This window comes from Gopherus evgoodei, chromosome 15, assembly GCF_007399415.2.
Source record: "Gopherus evgoodei ecotype Sinaloan lineage chromosome 15, rGopEvg1_v1.p, whole genome shotgun sequence".
Classification (NCBI taxonomy): domain Eukaryota; kingdom Metazoa; phylum Chordata; order Testudines; family Testudinidae; genus Gopherus; species Gopherus evgoodei.
The window spans coordinates 27101696-27126976 of NC_044336.1; the positions used below are offsets into that span (position 1 = coordinate 27101696).

The 25281-nt window shown below is 60.0% G+C and overlaps 3 protein-coding genes across 16 annotated transcripts; 2 read left to right on the top strand and 1 right to left on the bottom strand.

The window, feature by feature from the left end:
- The first annotated feature begins 1289 nt into the window (after positions 1 to 1289).
- LOC115635365 (alpha-N-acetylgalactosaminide alpha-2,6-sialyltransferase 2-like) lies at positions 1290 to 17431 on the top strand. 12 transcript variants are annotated; one of them, XR_003996573.1, is made up of 12 exons: positions 2109 to 2408; positions 2966 to 3134; positions 4426 to 4570; positions 4970 to 5135; positions 5476 to 5653; positions 7460 to 7598; positions 8212 to 8315; positions 8986 to 9069; positions 9411 to 9510; positions 10340 to 10512; positions 16097 to 16340; positions 16968 to 17431. XR_003996573.1 is itself a non-coding variant. In XM_030533941.1 (11 exons), the coding sequence occupies exons 1-10, from the start codon at positions 2117 to 2119 to the stop codon at positions 10508 to 10510; spliced, it is 1548 nt and encodes a 515-aa protein (XP_030389801.1). In that variant the 5' UTR covers positions 2108 to 2116; the 3' UTR covers positions 10511 to 10512; positions 15484 to 15505. The 12 variants fall into 12 exon arrangements, 10 of the variants coding, with proteins under 10 accessions (XP_030389797.1, XP_030389796.1, XP_030389806.1 ...); XM_030533941.1 differs by lacking the exons at positions 16097 to 16340; positions 16968 to 17431 and adding an exon at positions 15484 to 15505 and having other exon boundaries at positions 2108 to 2408; XM_030533940.1 differs by lacking the exons at positions 16097 to 16340; positions 16968 to 17431 and adding an exon at positions 15384 to 15425.
- On the top strand, positions 11807 to 13239 carry LOC115635744 (keratinocyte proline-rich protein-like). The gene is made up of 4 exons (XM_030534891.1): positions 11807 to 12011; positions 12228 to 12607; positions 12651 to 12992; positions 13057 to 13239. Exons 1-4 carry the CDS (start codon positions 11825 to 11827, stop codon positions 13237 to 13239), a joined length of 1092 nt encoding a protein of 363 aa, XP_030390751.1. The 5' UTR covers positions 11807 to 11824.
- A 141-nt stretch (positions 17432 to 17572) lies between the features above and the next one.
- On the bottom strand, positions 17573 to 25279 carry PVALEF (parvalbumin like EF-hand containing). Of its 3 annotated transcripts, XM_030533953.1 has the most exons (4): positions 20409 to 25279; positions 19935 to 20070; positions 19261 to 19376; positions 18524 to 18947 (listed from the first exon to the last, which is right to left on the bottom strand). In XM_030533953.1, exons 1-4 carry the CDS (start codon positions 20512 to 20514, stop codon positions 18901 to 18903), a joined length of 405 nt encoding a protein of 134 aa, XP_030389813.1. In that variant the 5' UTR covers positions 20515 to 25279; the 3' UTR covers positions 18524 to 18900. The 3 variants fall into 3 exon arrangements, with proteins under 3 accessions (XP_030389812.1, XP_030389814.1, XP_030389813.1); XM_030533952.1 differs by lacking the exon at positions 19261 to 19376 and having other exon boundaries at positions 17573 to 18947; XM_030533954.1 differs by lacking the exon at positions 19261 to 19376 and having other exon boundaries at positions 17573 to 18947; positions 19935 to 20622.
- Positions 25280 to 25281: the final 2 nt, after the last annotated feature.

Consider the following 25281-nt stretch of genomic DNA (forward strand, 5'->3'; position numbering starts at 1 on the left):
TGGCTTATTCAAATCAGGGAGTTGATCCTACATCATGGTAACCCGTGGGGACACGTTGAAATGTGTGTATGTTCTTATGCCCTTCCTTAAGAAGCTGCCTTTCTTAAGTCAGCAGAGGTTAAGAAATACCGAGCTATCCTCTGTACTGCATCCTCTGTCCTCTCAATTTGACTCCATTTCAAGCTCTGCTAACACTGCAGCCATTCAGCCATGTTTACGTCATGTCAAGTTATGCTGTGACGTTCCCCTGGTGTTATCTGGACCAGTGATCTGCTAGGTCACTCCAATCCTTGATTCTGGAAGCCAGCCTGACCCTGCTGTCCTGTGAGCACCCCACTCCTGGGCTGTTCACGCACAGCCTCTGACATGTAAACTGCACTTTGGATTGTGCAACTGAATGACACTAGCCAGTATCTCCAGTCCCAGACACAACCCTGGGAACCTTCACCTTGCAGTGTCCAGTTACACCCGCTGGCTGCTGCAAGCTTATATGAGTTCATCAATTTAACAAAGAAATTAATACTCACTAGGCTTGTTATCCCCAAGGGGAGCCTCTGACATGCTTCAAACCAAATGCCCTGCTTCAGATAGAATAAACAAACAGATTTATAAACTACAAAAGATAGATTTTTAAGTCAAAGCACAAGAAGTTGGATTTGGTCAAACGAAATAAAAGCAAAACGCATTCTAAGCTGATCTTAACATGTTCAAACCCTTACAAACTTAGATGCTTCTCGCTACAGGCTGGCTGGTTGCACTTCAGCCAGGCTCTCCCGTTTGATCAGCACTTCAGTCGTTTGGTGGTGATGTCTGTAGATGGAGGTGGAAGAGAGAGAGAGCAAGCATAGCAAACATCCCTTTTATCATGTTCTGTCATGCTCACCTTCAGGGTCAGGTGAGCATTACCTCATCCCAGTCCCAAACTGATCAGAGGAAGGGGGGTGACTCACTCCAGAGTCCAACAGATCCTTTGTTGCTGCCTAGGCCCGTGTCTTTTGTTCCTGTGAGGCTGGGCTGGATTTGTTCCATTCATGCCCTGATGAGGTGTGGACTTCCCCTCTGCTCTTGAAAAGTTTTTCCTGGCCTTGTTTTAAGCCACGAGGGCACATTTTCAGCCTCATAACTATATATGTGAAATTAAAACCTATAACATCACTATAACAACGATGCTTGGTGCATCATGAGCTTTCTGAAGACACTCAACATGACAAATTTTGCATTGGGTACCACACAGTCATAAGGATGAACATGGGGGTTCAGGGGGTTCCCCTGACATACCTCTCACCATTCATTCAGTATGGCCACACCAATTTGGCACCGTCCCAACAGCCCAGACAGACCATGGCAGGGGAAGGGGATGTGAGATGGATGGCAAGGTGCAGGAGGGGCCTTTCCCAGCTCCAAGAGGGGCTCGCGGCTCTCCTGGTTCCCCAATGTGTTCTTGTTTGCATCCGTCCCATGGCCTGTTAAAAGGTCACAAGCCAAGTGCTGGCCTTGAACGTAGCCACCTGCCGGTGAGTCAGCCCTGGGGTCACGTGTGAGCATGGGGAGTAGGGAGCTGGGGCTGTGTTCTCTGTCTTCCCTCTGAGAGCAACCAAGCTGCCTTGCTGTGCATTAACCATGCTGCCCAGTGCCCTGAGGCCAGGAGGGCTCCTCAAGGTCTAGGGGCAGTTATTGACCACAAGGGAGAGAGGTGGAGTTGGGACTTTTCTGCTGTTCCTTTACCATCCTCCCCACAGATGGCAGCAGCAATAGCAACCTGCATGATGATGCTGGGAGTGTGACCTCCCTGGAGTCCTCTGTCCCTGAGTCCTGGGGGCCATGCCCCAGCCAGCATTCCCCCAGGTTCAGTCTGAGAGGGCATCGTGCAGCGACCTGCTCTTGGCTCAGGCCTGGGTGCTGCTGACCCAGGAAGAATTACCCTGCCGCATGTGGCGCTGAGTCTGTCCTGCTCAGCTAACTACCAAGTTCTCAGCACGCGCCCTTTTCCTAGCAAAGAGGCTGGCGCTGGCTGGTCTCATTGGATTGGCCTCTCTGTTCTGTTTTTGAACATCTGTTACAGGGCATTTAGAGCAGTCTAAACAAACTGCCCTGGGGAAATCCGGGGTTGGGAGGAATGCACACTCAGGGAGTAGATAAGGCTGCCCAGCCCTCGCAGGCTGTCCTCCAGCAAAGGACCAGCTCCTTATCTCCAGGGTGCAGTTGTTACTGGTATGGTGCAGGAGGGCCTGGCTGCTGCTGGCTAAGACATCCTGTGTATGCTGCAGCTGGGGTTTCCGTTATGGGCTGCACCGATCTCAGCGCATGTACAATACACCCACCCGTAGTTTCCAGTGCAACCAAAGGCGCTTCAGAGACGTGTCTCGCAGCTGGAAAGAGCCTCCGTGATCAGGCAGCGCCGCTGAAAGGTGCAAAGGCAGGGAGGAGGCCCGGGCAGGAGCAGAGAGCCAGTCTCTGGCCCTGCAGAGTCTTGCAAACCAAGAGGCTGGTGGGTAGGGAGAGAAGCAGATGAGGCTGGGGAATGTGGGATGGAAGCGGGGGTGGCTGGGTTGGAGGTGGCTAGGCAGACAGTGAGGTGGACTGAGGCTGAGTGGGTTGGTGAACAGGAAGCCACATCTTGCATAGCATGGAGTTCTCATTGCAGATTCCTAGGAACGGTCTCTCCCCCTTCCCCCTTTCTGTGCCGCCCTCCTCTGGGATCCTTTCCAGTCTGGACAGAGCTGTCCACTCGACGTCCTGTCCGCCTGATCTCTTTCCGAAGGGCCGTCTGCTGGCAGAGCTGACATGCTTCAGCCTCAAGGCTGCCTGGGATCCTGGCAAGACATGCAGCTGGGTTAGAGTTCCAGTGGAGAGGTACGAGGGCGGGGGGGATCCAGAGGGGCCGCTCGGGGCTGTGTCCACGAAGAGGCCAACCGTGGGGATGAACGGGCTGAGCTGGGTTTGTTTCTCTGTGCCTGATCCACAGCTTCTGTGGGGCCACGAGAATCGCTGCATCACCCAGACCCTGCTCCAGCCATGATCCGCCTGCGAAGCTGTGCCCTGTGCTGGGCTCTGCTGGGTGCCGCGACCCTGGTGCTTCTGTACCAAGCCGGGACTTGCTATAGCTGGGGGAGCTTCCCAAGCTTTCCCTACAGGTAAAGACCAAGCAATCGCCTCTCTGCTCTCTGAGGGCTCTAGCTACAGGGAAGGCGACGCAGTCCCTGCCGTGGGTCTCAGCACATGGACACCAGCGATGGGAGCAGCAGAAGTGCGTGGCTAGGGTGCTGCTGATGTGGGGGGAATTCTCTGCCTTGGGAGCTCTGCCAAGCTGCCCCTGCCAGTGGTGGCATCTCGCCCTCGCTCACGTCTTTGTGCCAATCTTGTGTCCTTGGAACTTTTCAAACAGCAGGCGGATAATGTTTAGCAAACTTGGGGACTTTCCCTCTACCCCTCTGGCTGCTTTGCGGTGGTGTATGGGGCCCATCCTGGGGCTGCCTGGGCCAGAGGAGCAGGATGACAGGTCCTGGGTCTCTGGCTCTGAGGCAGCGTTGCAGGCCAGGGGATTTTTGCTTTTGAAGCAAACGAACCTCCGGCTCCTTTTTGTGCGTTCACCCACTGCCCTGAATGGCAGCTGGGGATGAAGCATTTCCAGGTTTGCAGGGTGGGGGCTGCTGTGAGGCAGGAACGGGTGCCCAGCACTTCGCACGCAGAATCCCAGCTCCTTACGCCCAGGGGAGCGATGGTCCTGGCCGGCGGGCTTCATGGGCCCCGATCCCACTTCTGTCTGCCCTACAGAGCGGGATGCGATCCCGACTCCCCTGGCCTGCCTGCATCCCTCCCCGCAGCGGGGCTGGATTAGCACTGGTGTCTGTGCTGATCTCCAGTCCTCCCCTCACATGCGTGACTGGGCTCAGGGGATCAGGAACAGGATAGGGAGCTTTGCCTGTCTACTTGGGGGAGGGTTGAGCTGGCCAGTCTGCTGGCGCTGCCCCTCCCTCCCGTGTGCAGCCCCAGGGTGAGGAGCAGCTCCCTCTGCTCTGTGAGTCAGGGTCTTCACGTGCCAATCAAGCACCATGAGGCGCTGGGTCCCATTCGCACATGCCCCAAGGGGGTGCAGGACTCTGGTTGTGCAACCTCAGGGCTTTAACCTTTGCGGTGACCAAACTCCCATGCCTGGGGGCAGAGCTGATGTGCAGGCACAAGGGGGCAGAGCCTCCTTTAATGCCCTGTTTCTCCCTGCGTAGCTGCCTTCATATGGCTCCGCTGGCCGTCACTTCCCCAGGTGCCGTCCTGTAATGAGCCACGGGGGGCAAAGTCCCTAGCTGCAGCAGCCAACCATGCAGCCTGAAGCAGCAGGGCCCTACGCCCCCTCTGATGGGTAGACCCCTTGCCAGTCTGAGGGGGAACGCACCATGAAACTGCTCTGTTCTCTGCCCCCTGCCCAAGGGATCCTCTCGGAGCTCGCCAGCCCAGAGCCAGAGCCATGCCAGCGCAGCCACCGGTGACCCTGCTGGGCAGTAGGGCCCCCAGCTCCACGCTGCAGCCGTTCTTGGGGGACTTGTATGGCCGGGATGAGACGTACCAGAGCTCGGTATGCACCGTCTGCTCCCTTCGGGGGGGAAAGGCCTGGGGGCTCCAGGCCGTGGATTTGTTCCTGGAGGGGGAAGCGTCACTGCGCGGTCATGCACAGGAGGGGTGTGCAGTGCCAGTGAAGACAATGCCCGGCTCCTACTACCAGGCTCCCATCATCCTCCTCGGTGTCCTCTCATCCTGCAGCTCCAAGGGGCCAGCCAGAGCTCCCCTGCGTGGCTGCCCAGACCAGGGGCCTCCTGGTTCTGGAGGTTCTAGAGCTGGGCTCACACAAAGACCCCCCCCAGACCCCTCCAGGAGCAACATTGCCTCCGTCCCTGGTAGGCCCCCCCCAAGCCCCCTCCTGGCATGGCTGTCTGGCACTTCCTCATCCCCCGCTCTTTGGGTTTTGCTTTGCCAGAGGTGCCCCAGTGGCATCAGGAAGAGGATCGTGAGCACCAAATTCACCAGCGTCTTCCTGGAGGCCATCCCGGTGCTGCAGTGGGCCCAACATGCCCGGCCGGCTGAGTATCGACGCCTGCAGAACTATGGGGGGGCCCACGGCTGGCAGGAGGTTGGCTGGCCTGGTGAGAGCTCGCCCACCACTTGTGGTGGGGTGTGAGGGGTGAGTGGGGCTGAGAGAGGAGCTGTCTGTCGCCTGAGAGCTGAGCGCTGGCCGCTTGCTCCCAGGAAGACTGGGGCCTGGCCCTGCCCTGTGGGTGACTCCTGTCCCTCAGAGGTGGTGCTGGGTCTGCCATGTGGGGAGCAGAATCTGTCTCGGTCTCCAGCCCGGCTAGCACTGGGAGTGCCTGGAGCATGGCAGCTGGCACCCTGCCCCCGTGCCTGGAGGTGAAGCCTGCCGTGTGCCTGGCACGTCGGCCGTATCCCACCCAAGGCTCACACTCCACCCCTGGCTTGTGGTTCCAGTTGTGAGGGACACACTGAGCCGTCTCAACGCGTCGGCCAACGGGCGCATGTTCGACGCCCACCCCCGAGCTGCTGCGGGCGGCTCCCCCTGCGTCCACTGCGCCGTGGTGGGCAACGGTGGCATCCTGAACGGCTCCCGGGCAGGGGCTGCGATCGACCGGCACGACTATGTCTTCAGGTGAGAGCTCGCGTGGGGGCTCGGCAGCGTGATGTGGGGGGGAAGGGTTTGTGCCTGCGCCAGGTGAGAGCTCGCCGGGGGCTGGGCAGTGCTACACGGAGGGGGGGATTGTACCTGGCCCAGGAGAGAGCTCACCTGGGGAGCTGGCTGGGCAGCGGGGGGGAGCATACCTGCCCTGGGGAGAGCTCACCTGGGGAGCTGGCTGGGCAGCGGGGGGGAGCATACCTGCCCTGGGGAGAGCTCACCTGGGGAGCTGGCTGGGCAGCGGGGGGGAGCATACCTGCCCTGGGGAGAGCTCACCTGGGGAGCTGGCTGGGCAGCGGGGGGGAGCATACCTTCCCCAGGAGAGAGCTCACCGGGGGCTCGGCAGCGCAGTGTGGGGGGGAGGGCTTTGTACTTGCCCCAGGTGAGAGCTCGCCGGGGACTGGGCAGTGCTACACGGAGGGGTGGATTGTACCTGGCCCAGGAGAGAGCTCACCTGGGGAGCTGGCTGGGCAGCGGGGGGAGCATACCTGCCCTGGGGAGAGCTCACCTGGGGAGCTGGCTGGGCAGCGGGGGGAGCATACCTGCCCTGGGGAGAGCTCACCTGGGGAGCTGGCTGGGCAGCAGGGGGGAGCATACCTTCCCCAGGAGAGAGCTCACCGGGGGCTCGGCAGCGCGGTGTGGGGGGGAGGTCTTTGTACTTGCCCCAGGTGAGAGCTCACCAGGGGGCTGGGCAGCATGGTGTGAGGGGGAGGGGTTTGTACCTGCCCTGGGGAGAGTTCGCTGGGGGGCTGGGCAGCGGGGGGTAGCATACCTGCCCCAGGGGAGAGCTCGCTGGGGGGCTGGGCAGCGGGGGGTAGCATACCTGCCCTGGGGAGAGCTCACCCGGGGGGTGGCTGGGCAGCGGGGGGTAGCATACCTGCCCCAGGGGAGAGCTCGCTGGGGGGCTGGGCAGCGGGGGGTAGCATACCTGCCCTGGGGAGAGCTCACCCGGGGAGTGGCTGGGCAGCAGGGGGTAGTATACCTGCCCCAGGGGAGAGCTCGCTGGGGGGCTGGGCAGCGTGGTGTGAGGGGGAGGGGTTTGTTCCTGCCCTGGGGAGAGCTCGCTGGGGGGCTGGGCAGCGGGGGGGAGCATACCTGCCCTGGGGAGGGCTCACCCGGGGGGTGGCTGGGCAGCAGGGGGTAGTATACCTGCCCCAGGGGAGAGCTCGCTGGGGGGCTGGGCAGCGTGGTGTGAGGGGGAGGGGTTTGTACCTGCCCCAGGGGAGAGCTCGCTGGGGGGCTGGGCAGCGCAGCGGGGGGGGGGGGATATCATACCTGTACTGTACTCAGGGTGACAGCGCCCCCAGCAGGGCCCCCAGTAACACGCAGGCCACAGGGGAGTTCACTCATTCGTGCACCGCGTGAGTGAGGTTTGCATGAGGGCCCTAGGCAGAGCATAGCACAAGCAGGAAGAGGGACAGGCTGGCCAGGGGCTGGCGGGTGGCACACATGAACAGGGCAGGGGCAGATGTTGGCCTTCCCCATTCTCGGACAGGTGCTGTCTGCTTCCCATCGTTAGCTGTTTCGCCTGCTCCAGGACGGAGCTGTGGGCTCCTAGTCCCCTGGGCCGAGAGCTCGTCTGTGGCCCGCGAAGGAGAAGCCCTGCGGTAACGCCAGGTCCCTCTGCCTCCGGCAGCCCCAGGCTTTGTGGGAACGCTCTCTCCAGCTCCGGAAGAACATCCCTGTGGCCGAAGCTGCGCTAAGACTGTGGGGGCTCTTTTGGGTTGCAGCTCCCAGAGCAACCTGCAGTGCTGACTCTCCTCTCCTCTCCTCTCCTCGCAGGACCAACGGGGCCCTCACCAAGGGCTTTGAAAGAGACGTGGGCCGCAGGACCTCCTTCTACATCTTCTCTACTAACACCATGATGAACTCGCTGCATAACTACGCCAGCAACGGCTTCCGCCAGCTGCCCCAGACTCTGGTGAGGGGATGTGCCTGCCCTGGGCCGTCACATGCTGACGCTGCTGGCTAGAGCCCGGGTGTCTGAGCAGCGAGAGCAGGCAGGCAGTGTGGCCTAATGGATGGAGCACTGGACTGGGACTCAGGAGATGGGGGTTCCATTCCTGCCCCAGCCACTGAGCCACTGGGTGACCGTGGGTGAGTCCCTCTCGCCTTGTGCCTCAGTTTACCTACCTGCACAATGGGAAGAATGATCGTGTCCTGCTTTGTAATGTGTTGTGAGATCTACGGAGGAACATCGCAACTTTATCATCTCGCACACTGCTCTGCTGATGCCCTGCACTCCCAACCCACAGCCCCTCTGCTAGTCCAGCTGTGGTCTCCCCACACTGTTCTGCTGATGCACCTCAATATTAACCCCGTTGTGGGGCCCATCCTGAGCCCAGGCTCCAGGTGTACTGAGTGCCAGGGGTGGCTCTGGGCTCTCCCAGTCCTGGGCCAAGCATGGCTGCCTTGTCACCGCCCCAGGTCAGGCAGCAGCAAACGAAGATCCCAGCCAAGGGCTCATTAAGGTGGGGAAGGCAGTGCTGGGCCAAGGGCCAAGACAGCGTTAATCGACATATTCATTGCAACAGGAAACTAGGTACATCTTCCTCCCAGACCATGACCGAGATTACCTGCTGCTCCGGGCGGCCCTGACCCACCGCCCTGTCGACAGAGGCTCAGATGAGGGTGCTCGGTGAGTCCCGGGGCAGGGAGGTGGGTCCTTGGTTTGAAACAGGCCGCTTGGTTCCTGCGCTGCCCAAGGTCTGTGACACACTCCAGGAGATCTGTGCGCCCACTGCCCACCACACGAGGGGAACCGGGTACCCACCGTCCATGTAATGCTTGGGAAGTAGGGGCCAGGTCCCATCAGGCACTGGTAAAGGGGCAGTGTCTGTTATGGGAGAGGTGGCAGGGATCCTGGCATGGGGGCAGGGCTCTGTGACGAGACCTGAGGCAAAGCGGAGCAAACCAAGGCCTGGAGAGCTCTGCTAGTGGCCCAGGATCAACATGGAGGCTCCCTTGTGCAGCACAGGCCTCTGCTCTCCGCCAGACGCAGGGCCAAGCTTCCCTGGCTGTAGTGCCCGGGGTGCAGTCACTAGGCATAGGAACAGCAGCCTGCTCTGATGCTGCCATAGTTCAGCAGAGGGGCAGCAGGAGCCCCAGCGAGCCTGCTCCTTGGTTCTAAGGCACGAACGGCTCTGGGTCTCAGTTAATGTCCTTGGAGCTGGGGGTGGGGTGGATGCTGGGCTGGAAGGGCCGTTGCTCTGCTCCAACCCAAGCAGCTTGAGCAGGCTGAGGACATGGCCGTGGGGAGTCCCTTCGGGCCGGGTGGGTTCTCACACCAGCTCGTCTCCTCCCCACAGGCCGGAACAATACTTCGGGAAACACCTGCGGGCGGAGAAATTTAAGATGTTTCACCCGGATTTTATCCGCTACGTCAGGAACCGGTAGCGATCCTGTGTCGGAGCCTCTGCCTGCAAGCTCTTCCTGGGGCCCTGCACTACCATGGGGGGAGGGCTGGATCCAGGGCCCCAGAGCCCTCGAGTGCTGCAGAGACAGAGCCTTTGCCCCTGGGGAGGCAGGGAGGGAGCCCAGCTGATCTGCAGGGCCCATGTGGCTGGCTCCCAGAGGAGCCATCCACCAGAAGATGGGTAACTGCAGCGGGGGATCCACTGGCCCAGCTCCCTTGGCGGGACGCTCCGAGCAGGTGAATTCCCCATGCTCCGCGGGGTGAAGGCACGGTCCCCACCATCGGCTGTAGTCTTCCCTCTTCTCTCCTGGCTGGTAGGTTCCTCCGCTCCAGCATTCTGGACACCCCGCAGTGGAGGCTGTACCGTCCCTCCACCGGGGCAGTGATGCTGTTGGCTGCCCTCCACACCTGCGATGAGGTAGGGACGGCTAATAACCGGCTCCGGCCACTGTGCCCTGACCACAAGGCAGAAGGTGCCATCTGCTGGTCACAGGCCACACTGCCAGCCTTAGGATTTCCTAGCCCTCCCCGGCCCCTGTGCTGGACTCCTCGAGGGACAGCAGCCACGGCATGCCTGGCGCTGCGCTGGCTGCTTTCACCCCTGCAGCCTGCATTCCCTACGGCCTCTCTCTGGAGCTTCCTGGTCGAGCCCATGTGCCTTGCTGTGCCCTGTGTTGTCTGGGCCCCAGCCGTTGCATTGGGCTGCACTCATTGTCCCACTGTGATCCCTGCGCTGTGCCCGCTGGTGGCTGCACTGCACGGGCCTGGTGTGTTAGCCCTGCTGCGAGCCACACGCTGCAATTAGCAGCATGGGCATTTTCCTCATCTCTGTGGCGATGACTCTACCCCCGTGTGTGGCACGCGCGTTCCCCATGTCCAGCCATGCAGCCCTAGTGCGTGGCGCATTGCTGCTGCTGCTGCTACAGGGCTCCTGCCCTGCTCGCTTAGCTGGGAGCTGCAGGAGAGTTTTATCTGCACGTTCCCAGTGAGTGTAACAATCTGGGCTGCACACAGAGCTGGCAAGACCCACATGAGGGTGACACCCCCACACACACACCGGAGCAGGTCAGAGGAGGCCTGTACAGCACAGGCAGCAGGTCCCTGATCAGGTTCTGCTCCACATCTCCCTTTAAAGGGCTGCAGGGGCCAGGCATTGTTCCCCCCCCCACAGTGGGATTTTAGGTGGGGCCTGTGCCTGGCTGCTCAGGGCTCCTGGCAGCATCTGGCTAACTCCACCCCCTCTCCAGGTAAGCGCCTACGGGTTCATCACCCCCAACTACCAGGCCTACTCCGAACACTACTTCGACCCGACGCACAAGGCCCTGCTGTTCTACGCCAACCACGACCTGCGGCTGGAGATGAGCCTGTGGCAGGAGCTGCACCAGAGCCAGCTTATCACGCTGCACACAAGAGGCTGAAGGTTAGGACTGCGCTGGGTGGTGCAGAGTGAAGGGACTGACCCGGACCTGCCTGGTGGGACACTGGGGCAGACACACCGGCATTGCACTGGGAACAAACCCTCCGTCAAGCGTGAAGCTGGGGCCTGGACCTCAGGGAAGGAAAAGCCCTGTTGGACTGTCCAGCCTGTTGCCCCACCGTGCCCAGGGCAGGATGCTGTGAGCTGGGCTCGTGCCTACGCCATGAGTGGAATGAGTTTGTCAGGCCTCACCGTGGCTTCACAGCAGACGGAAAGGGGCCTGGTTGCTTGGGGAGGCGTCCTCCTGCACTGGGCATCACTGCCCATGGCCGCCTGCCAGCCCCAGGGCCGTTCCCGCCCCGAACAGAGTTGTCACCTGACTGACTATCGCTGGAACAAATCCAGGCTGTTGCCTTCTGGCGGGGGGAGGCGAACGGGGCTGAATGCAGAACAGCTCGTGAGAAGGGGGCTGCATGGCTGCCCTGATCCAGCAGAGCCTTTCGCTGGGACTGAACTGGCGCCATGAGCAGGCCTCTGAGCTGTAACGCTGCTCGCTGGGTCCCCAAGTTCCCTCCCAGCGTCCCTCCCTTCTCCTGCTGCTGAGAATTGCCTACTACAGGAGAGTGCCTGGCCCTGCAGGCAGGCAGCCCTGGCATTCAAACTCCCCAGCCTGAATAACTGGGGAATGGGGGAGTTGGTAAGTCCCGTCACAAAGCAGAGCAATGCCTCTGGCTCCTGGATGGTCTGTCCCCAAATTCCAGCCAGCCTTGGGGGCGAGATCCCAGCATTCCGGCAGCTGGGGTGTGGCATGAGCCCCTGCTGCTATACAGAGAGCGTCCCTCCTGGAGCCAGAGCATCCTTTCTCTAACCAATAGCCCCCCTTCTCCCCTTGACCAGCCCCATCCTGAACCGCCAAAGAAGGGGCCTCTACCCATATAAAAGGAAGAGCAGTCTGAGAGCCAGGGATGTCCCGACTCGGGGGCATTGGCCAGGTGCCATTCCTTCTGTGCCTCGGTTTCCCCATCTGTAGAATGGGAGTGGGCACTGTTTGTTAACAATGGGCTCTGCTCCCCTCAGGCAGCAGGGTGGGGCTGGCACTACCAGCTCGCAGCTGGGCACCAGGCTGGGCTATGCAGTGCCCTGGCATCCACGGGGCAGAGCAAGGAAGCACCAGCCATGCTTTGTTCCAGCAGCATTAATCAGAGCTAACTGCCCCAGTGCACCCTGGATGCTGCAGGCTCTGAATCAATTAATCATGTGAAATCTGGCGGGGGAGGGGAAGCAATTCCCATTCTGGTGGGAGTCAGCCCCTTGCATGGCCAAGGACATAATCCCAGGCACCTTCCCCTCCTCTCTCCGGTCTCTGTGCTCCTCCCTAAGCCCAGTGCTCTGTGCTACCCCCAACCCAGCACTCTGCTGCCCCAGCACTCTGCGCTACCCCAACCCCAGCACTCTGCTCTACCCCCAACCCAGCACTCTGCTGCCCCGGCACTCTGCGCTACCCCTAACCCCAATGCTCTGTGCTGCTCCAGCACTCTGCGCTACCCCAACCCCAATGCTCTGTGCTGCCCCAGCACTCTGCGCTACCCCAACCCCGGCACTCTGTGCTACCCCCAACCCAGCACTCTGCTGCCCCGGCACTCTGTGCTATCCCCCAACCCCAATGCTCTGTGCTGCCCCGGCACTCTGCACTACCCCAACCCAGCACTCTGCGCTACCCCAACCCCAATGCTCTGTGCTGCCCCAGCACTCTGCGCTACCCCAACCCCGGCACTCTGTGCTACCCCCAACCCAGCACTCTGCGCTACCCCAACCCCAGCATTCTGCGCTACCCCAACCCAGCACTCTGCTGCCCCGGCACTCTGCGCTACCCCAACCCCAGCACTCTGCTCTACCCCCAACCCAGCACTCTGCTGCCCCGGCACTCTGCACTACCCCAACCCCAATGGTCTGTGCTGCCCCGGCACTCTGTGCTACCCCTAACCCCAATGGTCTGTGCTGCCCCGGCACTCTGCGCTACCCCAACCCCAGCACTCTGCTCTACCCCCAACCCAGCACTCTGCTGCCCCGGCACTCTGCACTACCCCTAACCCCAATGGTCTGTGCTGCCCCGGCACTCTGCACTACCCCTAACCCCAATGGTCTGTGCTGCCCCGGCACTCTGCGCTACCCCAACCCCAGCACTCTGCGCTACCCCCAACCCAGCACTCTGCTGCCCCGGCACTCTGCGCTACCCCAACCCCAGCACTCTGCTCTACCCCCAACCCAGCACTCTGCTGCCCCGGCACTCTGCGCTACCCCAACCCCAGCACTCTGCTCTACCCCCAACCCAGCACTCTGCTGCCCCGGCACTCTGCGCTACCCCTAACCCCAATGGTCTGTGCTGCCCCGGCACTCTGCGCTACCCCAACCCCAGCACTCTGCTCTACCCCCAACCCAGCACTCTGCTGCCCCGGCACTCTGCACTACCCCTAACCCCAATGGTCTGTGCTGTCCTGGCACTCTGCGCTACCCCAACCCCAGCACTCTGCTCTACCCCCAACCCAGCACTCTGCTGCCCCGGCACTCTGTGCTACCCCTAACCCCAATGGTCTGTGCTGCCCCGGCACTCTGCGCTACCCCAACCCCAGCACTCTGCTCTACCCCAACCCAGCACTCTGCTGCCCCGGCACTCTGCACTACCCCAACCCCAATGGTCTGTGCTGCCCCGGCACTCTGCACTACCCCTAACCCCAATGGTCTGTGCTGCCCCGGCACTCTGCGCTACCCCAACCCCAGCACTCTGCTCTACCCCCAACCCAGCACTCTGCTGCCCCGGCACTCTGCACTACCCCTAACCCCAATGGTCTGTGCTGCCCCGGCACTCTGCGCTACCCCAACCCCAGCACTCTGCTCTACCCCCAACCCAGCACTCTGCTGCCCCGGCACTCTGCGCTACCCCTAACCCCAATGCTCTGTGCTGCCCCGGCACTCTGCGCTACCCCCTAACCCCAATGCTCTGTGCTGCCCCGGCACTCTGCGCTACCCCCCAACCCCAATGCTCTGTGCTGCCCCCTAACCCCAAGGTGCTGCTGTGCTCCATGTGCAGAGGGGAAGGGCAGGGTGCTGAGGCGCAGGAAGGTCCTCGCAGGTGTCTCTGTCCCAGCCCTATTGCACCCGGGAGGTAACTCCCGACTGCCAGGAATGGAACCCAGGTGTCCTGCCTCCTCACACTAGGCCCTTCCCCCAGTCTCGCCGCATGCGAAGAGCTGCTTGGGGCGTGGGGAGCTCTAGGGGTACAGTCCTGGCCCTTTTGGCCCAGCATTGGACTGGGAGATGAGAGACCTGGGTTCAGGGTCCAGCTCCCCCCCGCATCTCCCTGTGTGGCCTTGGGTGAGTCCCTTCGTCTCCCTGGGCCTCGGGTGTGAAGGTGGGACTGGTTCTCCTCTCTCGTCTATCCAGACTGGGGCCCTCTGGGGCGGGGCGGTGTGTCTGGCAGCACCCAGCTCCATGGAAGTGAGCTGTGCCCAAGCCTCAACCCCCGGCTGTAACCCAAGTAATAAACCCTGGCCTGGGCTGAACCGAGCCATGCGGAGCATTGCCCAGTCATAGTGGAGAATCCCTTCCTTTCATCACTCTGCCCCGCGCCGTCTCTGTGCTGCCCCTCCCCGCTGGCTGCTGGCGTTCAGCCTGCCATGCACTGGGGCAAGGAGGCGGCTCCTGCACCTTGCCTAGCACGTTCAAGCCTGCGCTTCACTTGGGCAGCTACAATCCCAGGCCAGAATCCCAGCTGCGGTAAACAGCTCCCTGGATGGGACAGCGGCTCAGGCTCCAGCCCTCCCACATTCTCTTTGCATAATTTTTTAAATGTGACTGGAACTGTAGCGAGATTGTTGTACCATCAGGCATTGTGATCTCCCCTGCTCCAAGCCAGTCGGCACCAGCCAGTCCTGGTGCTAGCTTGAGGGTTTTAGGTGCAAGTTCCCTTTTTGGTTGGGGCTTCCAGATCAGTTTGGAGTAGACCAGAAGTCCTGGAACCCCACCCACCCCTGCTACTTGGGAAGACCACAGCAGTGGGCACAATGTAATTGGATGACCAATGCTGGGCTAGTTTTGGGTCATAGGCTCGGCCCTGCCTTTTCATGACAGCATCTCTCCATCCCGTGAGCAGCAGCCTTGGCTAACTTCTAGGCCGATGCCTGGTTCAGACATGAATAAACAGGCTAAGTTATGCAACAGATTCTGTAGCTTTATCTTGGCTGGCGGCCCGGGACCCTTGGGGGAGATGGAGCCTGTTATCCCACCTGAATCGCAGTGGTGAGCCAGCTGCCTGCTGGGGGTGAGAGGGAAGGCGGTCCATGGACTCCTCACCCACAGGTCTCCTGTTCCCTTTGATGGGAGTTGTGTGCAGCCGTGTCTGTCCTGCTAGAACGGGGCCAAGTAGTTCCTTGGGATATTTCCCTCGCGGGAGCCAGGCATCACTCAGCAATGGCATTAGCCTTTCCTGCTGGCTGACCCCCACTCCCATTGCTGGCGCAGGCTTGGAGCATGGCTGCCCCCTCTAGCCCATGCGGCCCAGGGAAGGAGTGCAGCAGGTGTGACGTTATGAGTGTAATATAATATCTCACTGAAAAGTGACAGGGCCAGAAAGAGTTAATTACCTCACAGACTCACCTGACCCAGGGCCGAACTTTAAAGATTGGTTAGGAAGAGATGTAAATGGACAGAGCTTTGAAATGCAAGTCTGCATTGTTAGAGGCAGAAGGTCTTGGGATGTCAGCAAACAGGTCTTGTCTATCACTATAGCTTTGATCCAAAGATCAAAAATGGAATATTAACATTTAGGAAGACAGACACTTGAGTGAAACAGGATCATTGTCTCTATCTCTTTGAAGGTTGTGGTAACCTGGATCTGAACTGTTTAAAGGATAAATTACTCTGTGCTAATTGCCAGGATGTTTGGGAGAAGGAGAGTTAAGCCTATTGTTTTCCCAGGCCAAAAGGCTGCTGGAAATGTATAAAAACCTTGGGACACGATCCTGCTTCATCTCAGATCTGCTTTGGGTTTCAAGAGGGGGAAACCTTAAGCCACAAGGATTGAGATCCCCAGTCACTGACTGGAGCCACCCTGAATATGGACATTGGACTGTAACCTATGAACTATTTCCAAAAGGACTTTTGGCAACTACGAGCTCATCTCTGCTGTATCTGAACCTCAAGAATTGAATTCACATCTGTCTGTGTATTGATCTTTTAACCAACTCTCTTTTCTTTTTAATAAATTTTTAGTTTAGTTAACAAGAATTGGCTCTAAGCGGGTATTTTGGGTAAGATTTAAGTTATCATTGAACCTGGGTCTGAGGCTTGGTCCTTTGGGATCAGGAGAAGTTTTTCTTTTATATGAGATAAGATTTTCAGAGTTTATCATTATATGTTTGACGTGTGTCTGGATGGAGGCCTGAGGCTGGGCACTTTAAGGGAACTGCATTGTTTGGACTTCTAAGCAACCAGTGAGGTACTACAGAAACTGTTTTGGGCTGGCTTGGTAAATCTAAGTATTGGAAGATCCACCAGCGTTTGGGGTTTGTCTGCTCTGTTCTGTTTGTAGTTCACCCTGAGTGACCTCAGCGGCTCCCACAGGCTGGTAGCATTGGCACAGCAGGGCAGAGATGTTTTCCGGGTAGCAGAGCAAAGACAGATCTTCAGACTTGGCTGTGTGCAACTGAACAGCCCTTGTCCTGGTCCTGGCTCGGGGTTGTCGTGGAAGGGGCCGCTAGAGTGGACTCTGGGGGCATCTCTGCAAGGCCCAGTGCCATCAGAGCAAGGACCTGCTCGTGCACAGATGGAGTGGGGTAAGCACAGGGCTGGGAGCCAGGAACATCTGGGCTGTAATGGCAGCTGTACCATAAGCCTGGTCGAGCTTAGGGAATTTCACCTCTTTAAAGTCCCCTGCTGCAGTCATGGCCTCGGGGGCTGTACGGGTGGGGAGAGCAGCCCTGAGCTGCCTGCCCCGAGGGCCCTGGTGCTGACAACAGCCTGGGGGTGCTCCTGCACCTGCTGCTGCCTCACCCTAACCCCAATGTTGGGGCAGTGTACCCCAATGGTAAAGGGGGAGTGTCACCCCCCGTGGCGGCTAACAGCCCACTACTGCTGCCAGTCAGTGGTGCTGCTCCCTTACCCCGATCACAAGGTGGGTGTCCTTTGGCCTGACAGGGTTGCACCCCGTTGGGGAGCACTGGCCTGGCTTCTTATGCCACATTCTTGGAGATGCTGCCCCATGTCCCCTAGGCAATGGTGTCTGGGACCCCAGTTGTTGCATCTGTCAGATCCGGCCCGGTCCCTGTCCCAGGAATTCTGGTTCAGAGAGGGATCGCCCACTCGATCTGGCCTCGCCCAGCTCTGCTCCCATGTTCTGCACCAGGGAGAAATTAAACTGAAGGCGAGGGCCATGGGCTGAAACAAGTCCTCTCCTCCCACAGCTCCAGAGTCAGCCAAGGCGGCTCCACACGGACGTTAGCCTGCTCTGGCCACATCCCCACTGCCGTGCTCCTTGAGTTTCCCCTGTGGGGGCCCATCCCTGCTGGAGGAACGGGCTAGGAAGGCCATGCGACCAGCACAGCTAGAATAAGCTTGGCCAAAGATCCCCAATTAAGGAGGCTGAAAACTGGCCTCTTGTTTAGTGGATTAGGTGGGATAACGGGATAACGGGACCTCTCAGCGGGGGATTATCTGAACTTCTCCTTTGGGGAGAAGGGCAGAAGCTGACAGAGGTTTTGCGGTTTGGGGAGATTGTGGCTCAATCTGGTGTCTACTCAGGGTGGGGGAGATTATGAGCTGACCCAGCCGTATCAGCTGGGAGTCTGGAATAAGTTAGCAGGATTGGCACGGCGGGGGGGATCTCCCCCAGCTGCTGGAGCAGAGCTAGGGGCTCTCACCCGCGCACGCGCATCGCAGCAGGGAAGCAAGCGTCAGAGTGCAGGCAGCTGGCCGTGTGCCTCGCTTTAAGGACTGAGCAGCCCTGGGCCTGGCCCCGGCACTGTACGGTGCACTGGGCTGGGGGTGTCAGGGGAAAGGGTGCGGCGAGTTAACCTGAATCTCTTTCACTGCAGCATTCTGGGGAATCTCCTCTTCCTCCTCTCTCCCCATCGCACCAGCACCTTCCCTGGCTCTCAGCTTCCCTCTGGTCCGTCCTCTCCCGGCCCAGATTCTGCTCAGTCTCAGAACGGGCCGCAGTTATGCTGAGCTGTGCTCATGGGGCTTTGAGAACAGGGACTGCCCAGCAGTGCCAGGCCCTGGGATGTGTCCAGAGGGACTTTAACCCCCAGCTCTACAGCTGGTGCTGAGTGCTGGGGAGGGGGGTAGAGGGGTTCACCTCAGCTATCCAGTGGGGTTTGTGGACCCCGGGTATATCTCTCCGTGTCCAGCGCCAGGGGCTGGGAGCCAGGCCTCCTGGCTTCTGTCTCAGCCACTAACTGCCCTCTGTCCGGCCAAGCGCCTAGGGCCAGCAGGAATTCCTGGCTGTGGGTGCAGGCAATGGCCAGGCTCAGGGCTCGGTGTGCACTCTCTCTCCCGGCCCCTAGCTGTGCCAGCGCTGGCCAGGCGAAAGCAAAGGGCTCAGCTGCAGAAGGGATCACACGAGAGAGTCTTTATTTGGGGCAGGAAACGGACCCGATGGATGCAAACGGCACCAGGACTGCAATACATGTGCTGAGGCTGGGACAAGGGCGGGCGTGATGCAGGACACGGCACAAGGACAGGAACTTTCTTCACCCCCCACCCTCCCTGTGCTAATGCAGCAGCTGTGCCAATGGTGCACTTGCCCTTCTCTGGGCAGAGAGCAGCCAGCTGGCACAGGCAGGGCTCTTGGGACGGTGCTGAGCTGGGCCCACTCTGAGCGGGACGGGAGGAGCTGGGGGAAGGGAATGGATTGAGGAGGCACAAGGCTCGGAGCCGGGTTGGATCTGGTTTTTCTTCAGTCTTTCTGCTCCCAGCCCCGGCCTGGCTGGCCCTGATGCTCTGTTGGGGTGGGAGGCCAGGGGGAGAGCGGCACCATCTTGAATGCGCCTGTTGCTGGTCGTGTGCGTCTCAGCCAGGGCAGGTGCTGGGGAGGTTCAGCTGCAGTGGGGCCAGGGGAGTGGTTCTTATTTCTCAAGCCCTCTCTCCTGCCCTGGCCCAAAACTGCCTCCTACCGCTCTAGGCCTGGTATGCAGCTTGGTACCCACCCCTGCTGTCCCCTCCCCGCCAGCCAGGTGTGGCAGCCCCTTCCCCTCCACACTGGGGTCTAGGCGACAGAACACACAGGACAAGCACAGTGCTGCATGGGCGGCCAGCGGCGGCCTATGTGGGGGGCTGCCCCCAAAGCAGGCGGCCTGGTGCCAGGAAGTGGGGCGCTCCTTCTCCTTCTCCCCTGCCTCACTTCTTCTTGGGGATCTTCTCCTTCGTGACCAGGTCGGAGAACTCTGCAGGGAGACGGGGGAGAGAAGCGGTGGGTGCTGGGCCGGGCTGCCTTGTGTTTTGGGGCCAGGGAGATGGGCGGTAGGAGACTGAATGCTGCAGCTGGCTTCCTGCGCCTTGCAGACAGCCCCGGGAGGCCGCTGGGGGGAGCGGAGTCTCCACTGGAGGTTGACACCTCCGATCCCCCGACAGTGCTGCAGAGGGCAGCTCCAAAGGGGCCCCATGTTCCAGTGAAAGGGGGGTCAGGGTTAGCAGAGCTTGGATACCCCAGGGGCAAGTGCTATGCCCCCCTCCCCCGGCGGCCAGCCTGCCCCCTACCTTGGAAATCAATCCTCCCATCCCCATCTGTGTCAGCCGCTTGGATTATAGCTTCAGCCTCCTCGTCTGACAAGGGCATTGCAGGCATGGTGCTGGGCACGGTGGACAGGATGTACCTGCGGGACAGGTGGCGCCAGGCTCAGGAGGCGGCTGGGGCCTCAGCTGGCCTGGGACAAGGAGGGTTTTATGGTGCCAGATGGGGCAGAGTGGCAGGTGGGGTTTGAAGGGACAGGCCAGACTCAGCCCATGTAGCCCTCACAGCATGGAGATAGTGCCTCGGGCCTTTGGGGGTGCCCAGGGTGGTGTTTGAGTGTCTGGGCAAGGGCTTGTTGGGCTGAGAGCGGGTGGATGCCCACGGACACTTGGGAACATGGGCTGAGAGCAGACGGGGCCAGCAACCAGAGCAGCTCCTGGGCCTGCGGCAGCCTGGATCCCACTCTGGAGCTGGGGGCACCGTGGCAGCACTTAGCCGTGGCACAGGTTGCAGGTGCTAGCCTGGCAGCCCTGGGGAGCACAGTCCTCTCGCTAGCCAGCTCAGCAACTCAGCACTGGCTTCCCCAGCGCTGCCCTGCCAAGGTGGGGCACCCCGGGGGGGGGGCAGGTGTGTGCCCTGGGGGGGGGGTGGATGGATGTGGGCAGGGACGGGGGGGTGGGTACAAGCCTCTGGCCGTTACTTGATCTCGTTCCACTCGATGAAGCCGCTGTTGTCCTTGTCCAGGAGCTGGAAAGCTTTGCGCACCTGCTGCTCCTGCTCGCTCGACGTCTGGAACTTCTGCATGTACTCAAAGAACTTGCTGTAGTTGAAGGCCGCTGTGGGCAGAGAGGGGCAGGGGACCACATGTCAGGAAGTGGGGGGGGAGGGCACGACCGGGCACCTGCCCGTCGCAGCAGGAGACAAACCAGGTCCTGCCTCATTGCTGCTGGTTTCCAGCCCTGCAGTCTGGGCTGCCCCCCCGGGAGCCCGCTGAGCCCCTGTACCCCCTTGCCTGCCCCTTTGAATTCACTGTCCGGAAAAGGAAAGCCAGGGGGCAAACCCCTGCCCCTCCCTGAACCGGGGCTGCATCTGCGTGAGCCTCCCCACGCAGTGCACCCGGGGCCTGGGGTGGAGCCAGCCTCAATCGCAGGGCCTGGCCCGTGACCCCCCGTACCATGATGCCTCATCTCCGAGGGCAGCAGGTCAATATCCTTGTCCGTCAGAGACGTTCCCAAGGCCAGCGCCATCTTCTTGACTTGGCAGGAAAAATTCTCCTCCATCCCGTCCCCTGGCGAGGAAAGAGGAGAGCTGAGAATGAGGGCAGGGAGGGGGGATTTTTCTTGTTCTGCCTGGGCTAGCTCAGAAGCTTGTGTCCCTGCTGAGCTGCTCAGATGGACTCAGCTCTCCTGGCACGTTGGGAGGGTTCCTTTTACTTGTGACCTTTCACGGCAAGTCAATACGGTCAGGCGTCCCCTCAGCCAGCTCGCCAGGGCCCCTGCACCGCATTCCCCAGGAGCACGACACCCCACACAGGCCCCCTTGCCCGAGTAGCTCTCAGCACAGGGATCAGAGGAACAGTCAAACCGCCCCCTTCCCACCAAGGAGCCATTTTGTTGGCTCTGGCGTTTCCCTTCACCCGCTGCAGCCCCGTCCAGCATGGGCTCTTGGCACACTCTGTAGGCAATATTTCACGGCACCTCTCGGCCTCGCACTGGGATTTCTAGCCCCCTGTTAACAGCTGGGCAGATGGGGCCAGAGGGGGATGGTGCCTCGCCTACAATGTGAGCTGAGACTAGAACCCAGGCGTCCTGGCTCCCAGCAGAAACCCCCAGATCAGCTGGGTCAAAGTCCAAGCTGATTTACCCCAGTGTCAGCCCATAGGAAGGCAGCGGGCGTCAGCCCTGCTTGGCCCCTGCCTCTCCTGGGCGGGCAGGACATCTCCCACTGGGTTTATGATGTTGGTTGTTGATGGGGTCCCTCCATGAGCTCTTCTCTTTGCCCTCCGCACCGTGCCCTTGCTGCGGGGACTGGCACCAGCTGCAGTGTCAGACACCAGCGGGGACCCTGGAACTCTCCATCGCCCCCGCCCTGCCAGGAATCCTGCTCAAAGGGCAGCACCTCAAGGCCCCCTCCCTCCCCACGGTAGCTCGTGTATTTATTTCTGGGGGGGTCGCATGTTGTTTTGAAGAAGGCTCCTGCCTCTCTGGGACTCTTCTATTCACAGGGCAGCGTCTTGTGATGCGACTCCGCTCTAGGGTTACACTGAGCCGAAATATTTCCGCCTTCCCAGCGGACTATCCAGTTCGTGGGGCCAGTGCAGCCGGCAGCTATTTATGATGGGCAGGGGCCCGCCCTACTGGCTCCGGCCCCTTATCTGTGCCGCTGGCCCTGGCCCTCAGCAAGCTTCTGGGGTGCCAAGCGGCCAGGCGCCCCAGCGTGGGGATGGACTGACATTTGAAAGGGGGAGTGAAATCCTTCCAGTGAAATCTTGGCCTTGCTGAGCCCAGATGTCACTGCTGACCCAGCCTGCGTGCCAGGGGGACCCAAGGGAAGGGCCCAGGCCAGGCACTGGCACAAGCCCTGAGTCCTCGTGCTGCCCAGGCTGCTGAGCTCAGCAGGGGTGAGTATTCCCTCTCCCCCGGCACGAGGCCCAGGGCCCGCGGGGACCGCAAGGGCTGTTGCATTCACCTTCTCTCCCTCTGGGGACTCCTGTGTTGTATTTACTTAGAGTTCCAGTCACAGCGAGGGGGCTGGGGGGGCGATCCCCTGTCCTGGGCTTAGGGACCCTTCAACTTAACTTTTAACAGTCCAAAGCAAAATCCCTACCCGGCAGCTCCCCCGGACTGTACCAGACCCAAGAGCTCAGCTAATGCCTGTCTGGGCTCTCCCCGGCTGTTCCCCCTCGTCCCCGGCAGGACAGCTGAGACGGGCTTGAAGCACTCACAGGGTGACTCTAACCAGGCAGGCTGCAGGCTGGCCCCTGCATGTCCCATGGGCCCATCGCCCCAGATACCTGGCCTCACCCCTCTCCCCTGGGCTAGGTGGCCTCTGACGCCCACCAAGGAGCTGCCCCTAAAGTCCTGTATTCGCCATCAGAGACGTGTCCCTCCCAGCGGGCTCAAGAACTAACCCTGCGGCCGTGGGCCCTGCAGACCTCTCCCTTGGGTGGCTGTGCTCCTAAACCATAACCATCCGTCCCGCTCCCAGTGACCATGGAGCACCCAGCCCCTTGTGGGGACGGAGCCGGGAGAGTCACACCCACGGGGGCCTTAGTGCACTAGGGCCCTGTGTGACTGGCGGGCGCCTTCATCATCACCTCCATCTCCTCCTCAGGCTGGCCAGGTCATTCCCGGGGGAGCTGGGGCTCTTTCCAAGCTGACCTCTCCCTGGTTTCCATGCAGTGTTTACAGCTGATGCCTCATTCCTCACCAGCTTCCTTCTCCTCTGGCTTTATTCTCGCCGGGCTCTCTGGCTGGCACTTACCTGGTGCAGGCTTCGTGGCAGGCTCCTTCCCGAACAGCCCTCAGCAAGTTCTCCTTGGGTGCTAGGCGTGTCCCCGGTTTTTATAGGCACACTCTTGGCCTTGCTATTTAGGGAGCGCTGCACCTGTCGGCCACTGCAGCCCTCCTGGGCCCTTTCAAGACGCTGGCAGCAAGCAGCTCGGATTATCTTGGCATAGTTTAGCATTAGCAGAGCCTCATTAGCAGCTGGCATCTCAGCACCTGCAGAGGGGGCAGGACGCTGGCCATAGAGCTGCAGGAGGGGGAGTCTAAAGAACTGAGGCCTAGTGCTGAAAACCTTCCCTCTTTCCAGGAGCAAGCAAAGCCCCCCGCTGGGGTGACCAGGGGAGGAGAGGGCTGACATTGCAGAAGCTCATGCACAGGGGTGGGAAAACTACGGCCCATGAGCCATTTTAAGCCGGCCCGCAAGCCATCATCAACTCACTGTGTAACCTCGGTCAAATTGCACTTCCTCTCTGGCCTCCATTTCCCCACCTGAAAAACAGGCACAGTAATACTCCTACCTCCCTGGCCTGCATGCAAGTCTAAAGAGGAGCACACAGCCTGGCCTGTGTAACATGTAGGAGTGAGGCAGGCTCCGGGGAGAGGGAGAGAGAAAATGCCTGCATCACAACTGTGTGCACTTTTGGGGGCAGGGACCGGTTGCATTCAGGTTTGTAAAGCCCCATGCAAGTGGCCACCGCGAGATGACGGTGCCTTCACTGTCACTGTGAACGGCTCCGGATTTAGCCCAGTTATTCTCAAGATTAATCTTTGAGAATTGTGGGGGAAAACCTGTCGCTGGGTATTCGAGCAATGTGTCACTGCTGCACATCCTGAACCCGATTCAAAGGGCACCTGCCTGGCACACACCCGTTGCATTGCAGCCTCACCTGTCAACAGGTGCAAACTTCTCTGCATTTGTGTGTGCAGCTGCTGTTGATTTGTGCATGCAAACGTCTCCAGGGGGGTTAGAGGCCCTTTGAAAATGTGGCTCCATGAGCACAAACTCAGTAAGAGAGTGAGAAACGAACAGCTTTTTCTCTGCCTGTAATGACGTGACTGTGATTCCAAGGGCAGCTCCCCTCGCTGGGGTCCTGCTTGGAAACCAGGGTGAATTTTACTAAAAAAAACCCCACCTGACTCCTTTCTGCTGCGGAGGAATATTCTTTCAATGTGCCTTGTGCTCCCTACTCTTGTTCAGCCTGTGTGCTGTGCAACCACTCTCCCAATCCTCCATGCTGCTTACAAGGGGGAATTGTGCTGAGCAGAGCTGGGTACAAAGCAATGGAATCTCGAGTCCCAGGGAGAAAGCAAATTAGCTCTGAATGATGCAGCTGCCTTCTTGGAGAACATTTATTTGCAAGAAGACTTTAATTTCTCCAAGCCGGGATCTATTTGTGGCAGTGCTACAGCTGCAGCGCAGTGTTTTTTGCAAGCTCAGGTCTTCTAAACAATTAACATGCATGTCAATTTGGCTTTCAATATTAAAAGTGCAGGAAAGGATGGGACATGTGAGACCTAGCGAGCCTGGGCACCAGGGGAGCAGCTAGTGGGTCATGGGACCTGGGGAACATTAAATCATGTGCCAATCAAGTGAGGTTTCCTCCTAGGCCTTCAGCTGTCTCAGTAAATGTCCAGGAGGCAGGGAGGGGGAAGGCGCACCTTTAGCTGAGCACAGCCTCCCCCTGGGCTTGTTGCACCACCACCGCTTAGGAAAACAGGGCTGCCTCTTCGGTTAGGTCACGTCCGTAGCCTAGAAAGCGGGGGCAGCCCCTCTGGCCGCCCTCCTGAGATGAGAGCCTTTTGGCTGCATCCCCAGGGGATGCTGGGTCCTCAGATCTTTCTCCTGCCTGGCCAGCTGGGTGGCACTTTGCTGGTCTGGGAGCCATCTTGCCTCCTGGTGAGGCCGTGAATCCCATCTCTGTTCAGTGAGAGCAGCTTTGCTGAGCGTGGCAGCAGCCACTTTCAAACTCCCAACGCTCTCGCCATCTTTGAGTACCACGCTCTCCAAGCACTTTGGACACCAATAAAAAGAACTTCATGTGCTCTCCCTGCTCTGCCTTTGTGATGCAGCTAAAGATCATCCCCCATCATAGACAGGAAAACTGAGGCCCGGGTGAAGGTGAGGTGACTTCCCCAAGGTCACACAGCAAGTCAGCGGCAGGGCTAGGCACGGAACCGAGGACTCCTGATTCCTCTGTTTGAAAACCAGTGGAAAGGCACAAATGTCCCCTGAGCCCCCCTGAGGAATCCGACCAGCTGGGCTGGCTGAAGCAGTGTGGAGCTGGATGCTCTGTGCACCAAGGCCAAGTCTGGTTCCGCTGCAGCCACGCAGCCCTGCCAGACGAGACGCCCTGCTGAGGGAGACGCCTCCAGCGCCGACCCAGGGCTGTGCTGGGATTGCTGCCAGTCGGGCTCTGTCGGGATCCGGCTCCCATTGTAGCCAAAGCCCCCGGGCTCCAGGCAGGGGCACGTGCAGGCCCCATTGTCTGTGCTTGTCCTGTCTCTGTTTGTAGCTAGGGGTCCTGGGCTGAAATAACATGA

Coding starts and splice junctions, on each gene's coding strand:
- LOC115635744 (XM_030534891.1), top strand. CDS start 11,825: ATGGCCAAGGACATAATCCCAGGCACCTTCCCCTCCTCTCTCCGGTCT. Junction 12,012..12,227: donor GCCCCGGCACTCTGCGCTAC/CCCTAACCCCAA, acceptor ACTCTGCGCTAC/CCCAACCCCAATGCTCTGTG. Junction 12,993..13,056: donor CACTACCCCTAACCCCAATG/GTCTGTGCTGTC, acceptor CCCCCAACCCAG/CACTCTGCTGCCCCGGCACT.
- LOC115635365 (XM_030533936.1), top strand. CDS start 2,117: ATGCACACTCAGGGAGTAGATAAGGCTGCCCAGCCCTCGCAGGCTGTC. Junction 4,571..4,969: donor ATGAGACGTACCAGAGCTCG/GTATGCACCGTC, acceptor TTGCTTTGCCAG/AGGTGCCCCAGTGGCATCAG. Junction 8,316..8,985: donor GGCTCAGATGAGGGTGCTCG/GTGAGTCCCGGG, acceptor TCCTCCCCACAG/GCCGGAACAATACTTCGGGA.
- PVALEF (XM_030533954.1), bottom strand. CDS start 20,514: ATGGAGGAGAATTTTTCCTGCCAAGTCAAGAAGATGGCGCTGGCCTTG. Junction 18,948..19,934: donor ATCGAGTGGAACGAGATCAA/GTAACGGCCAGA, acceptor GTCTCCCTGCAG/AGTTCTCCGACCTGGTCACG.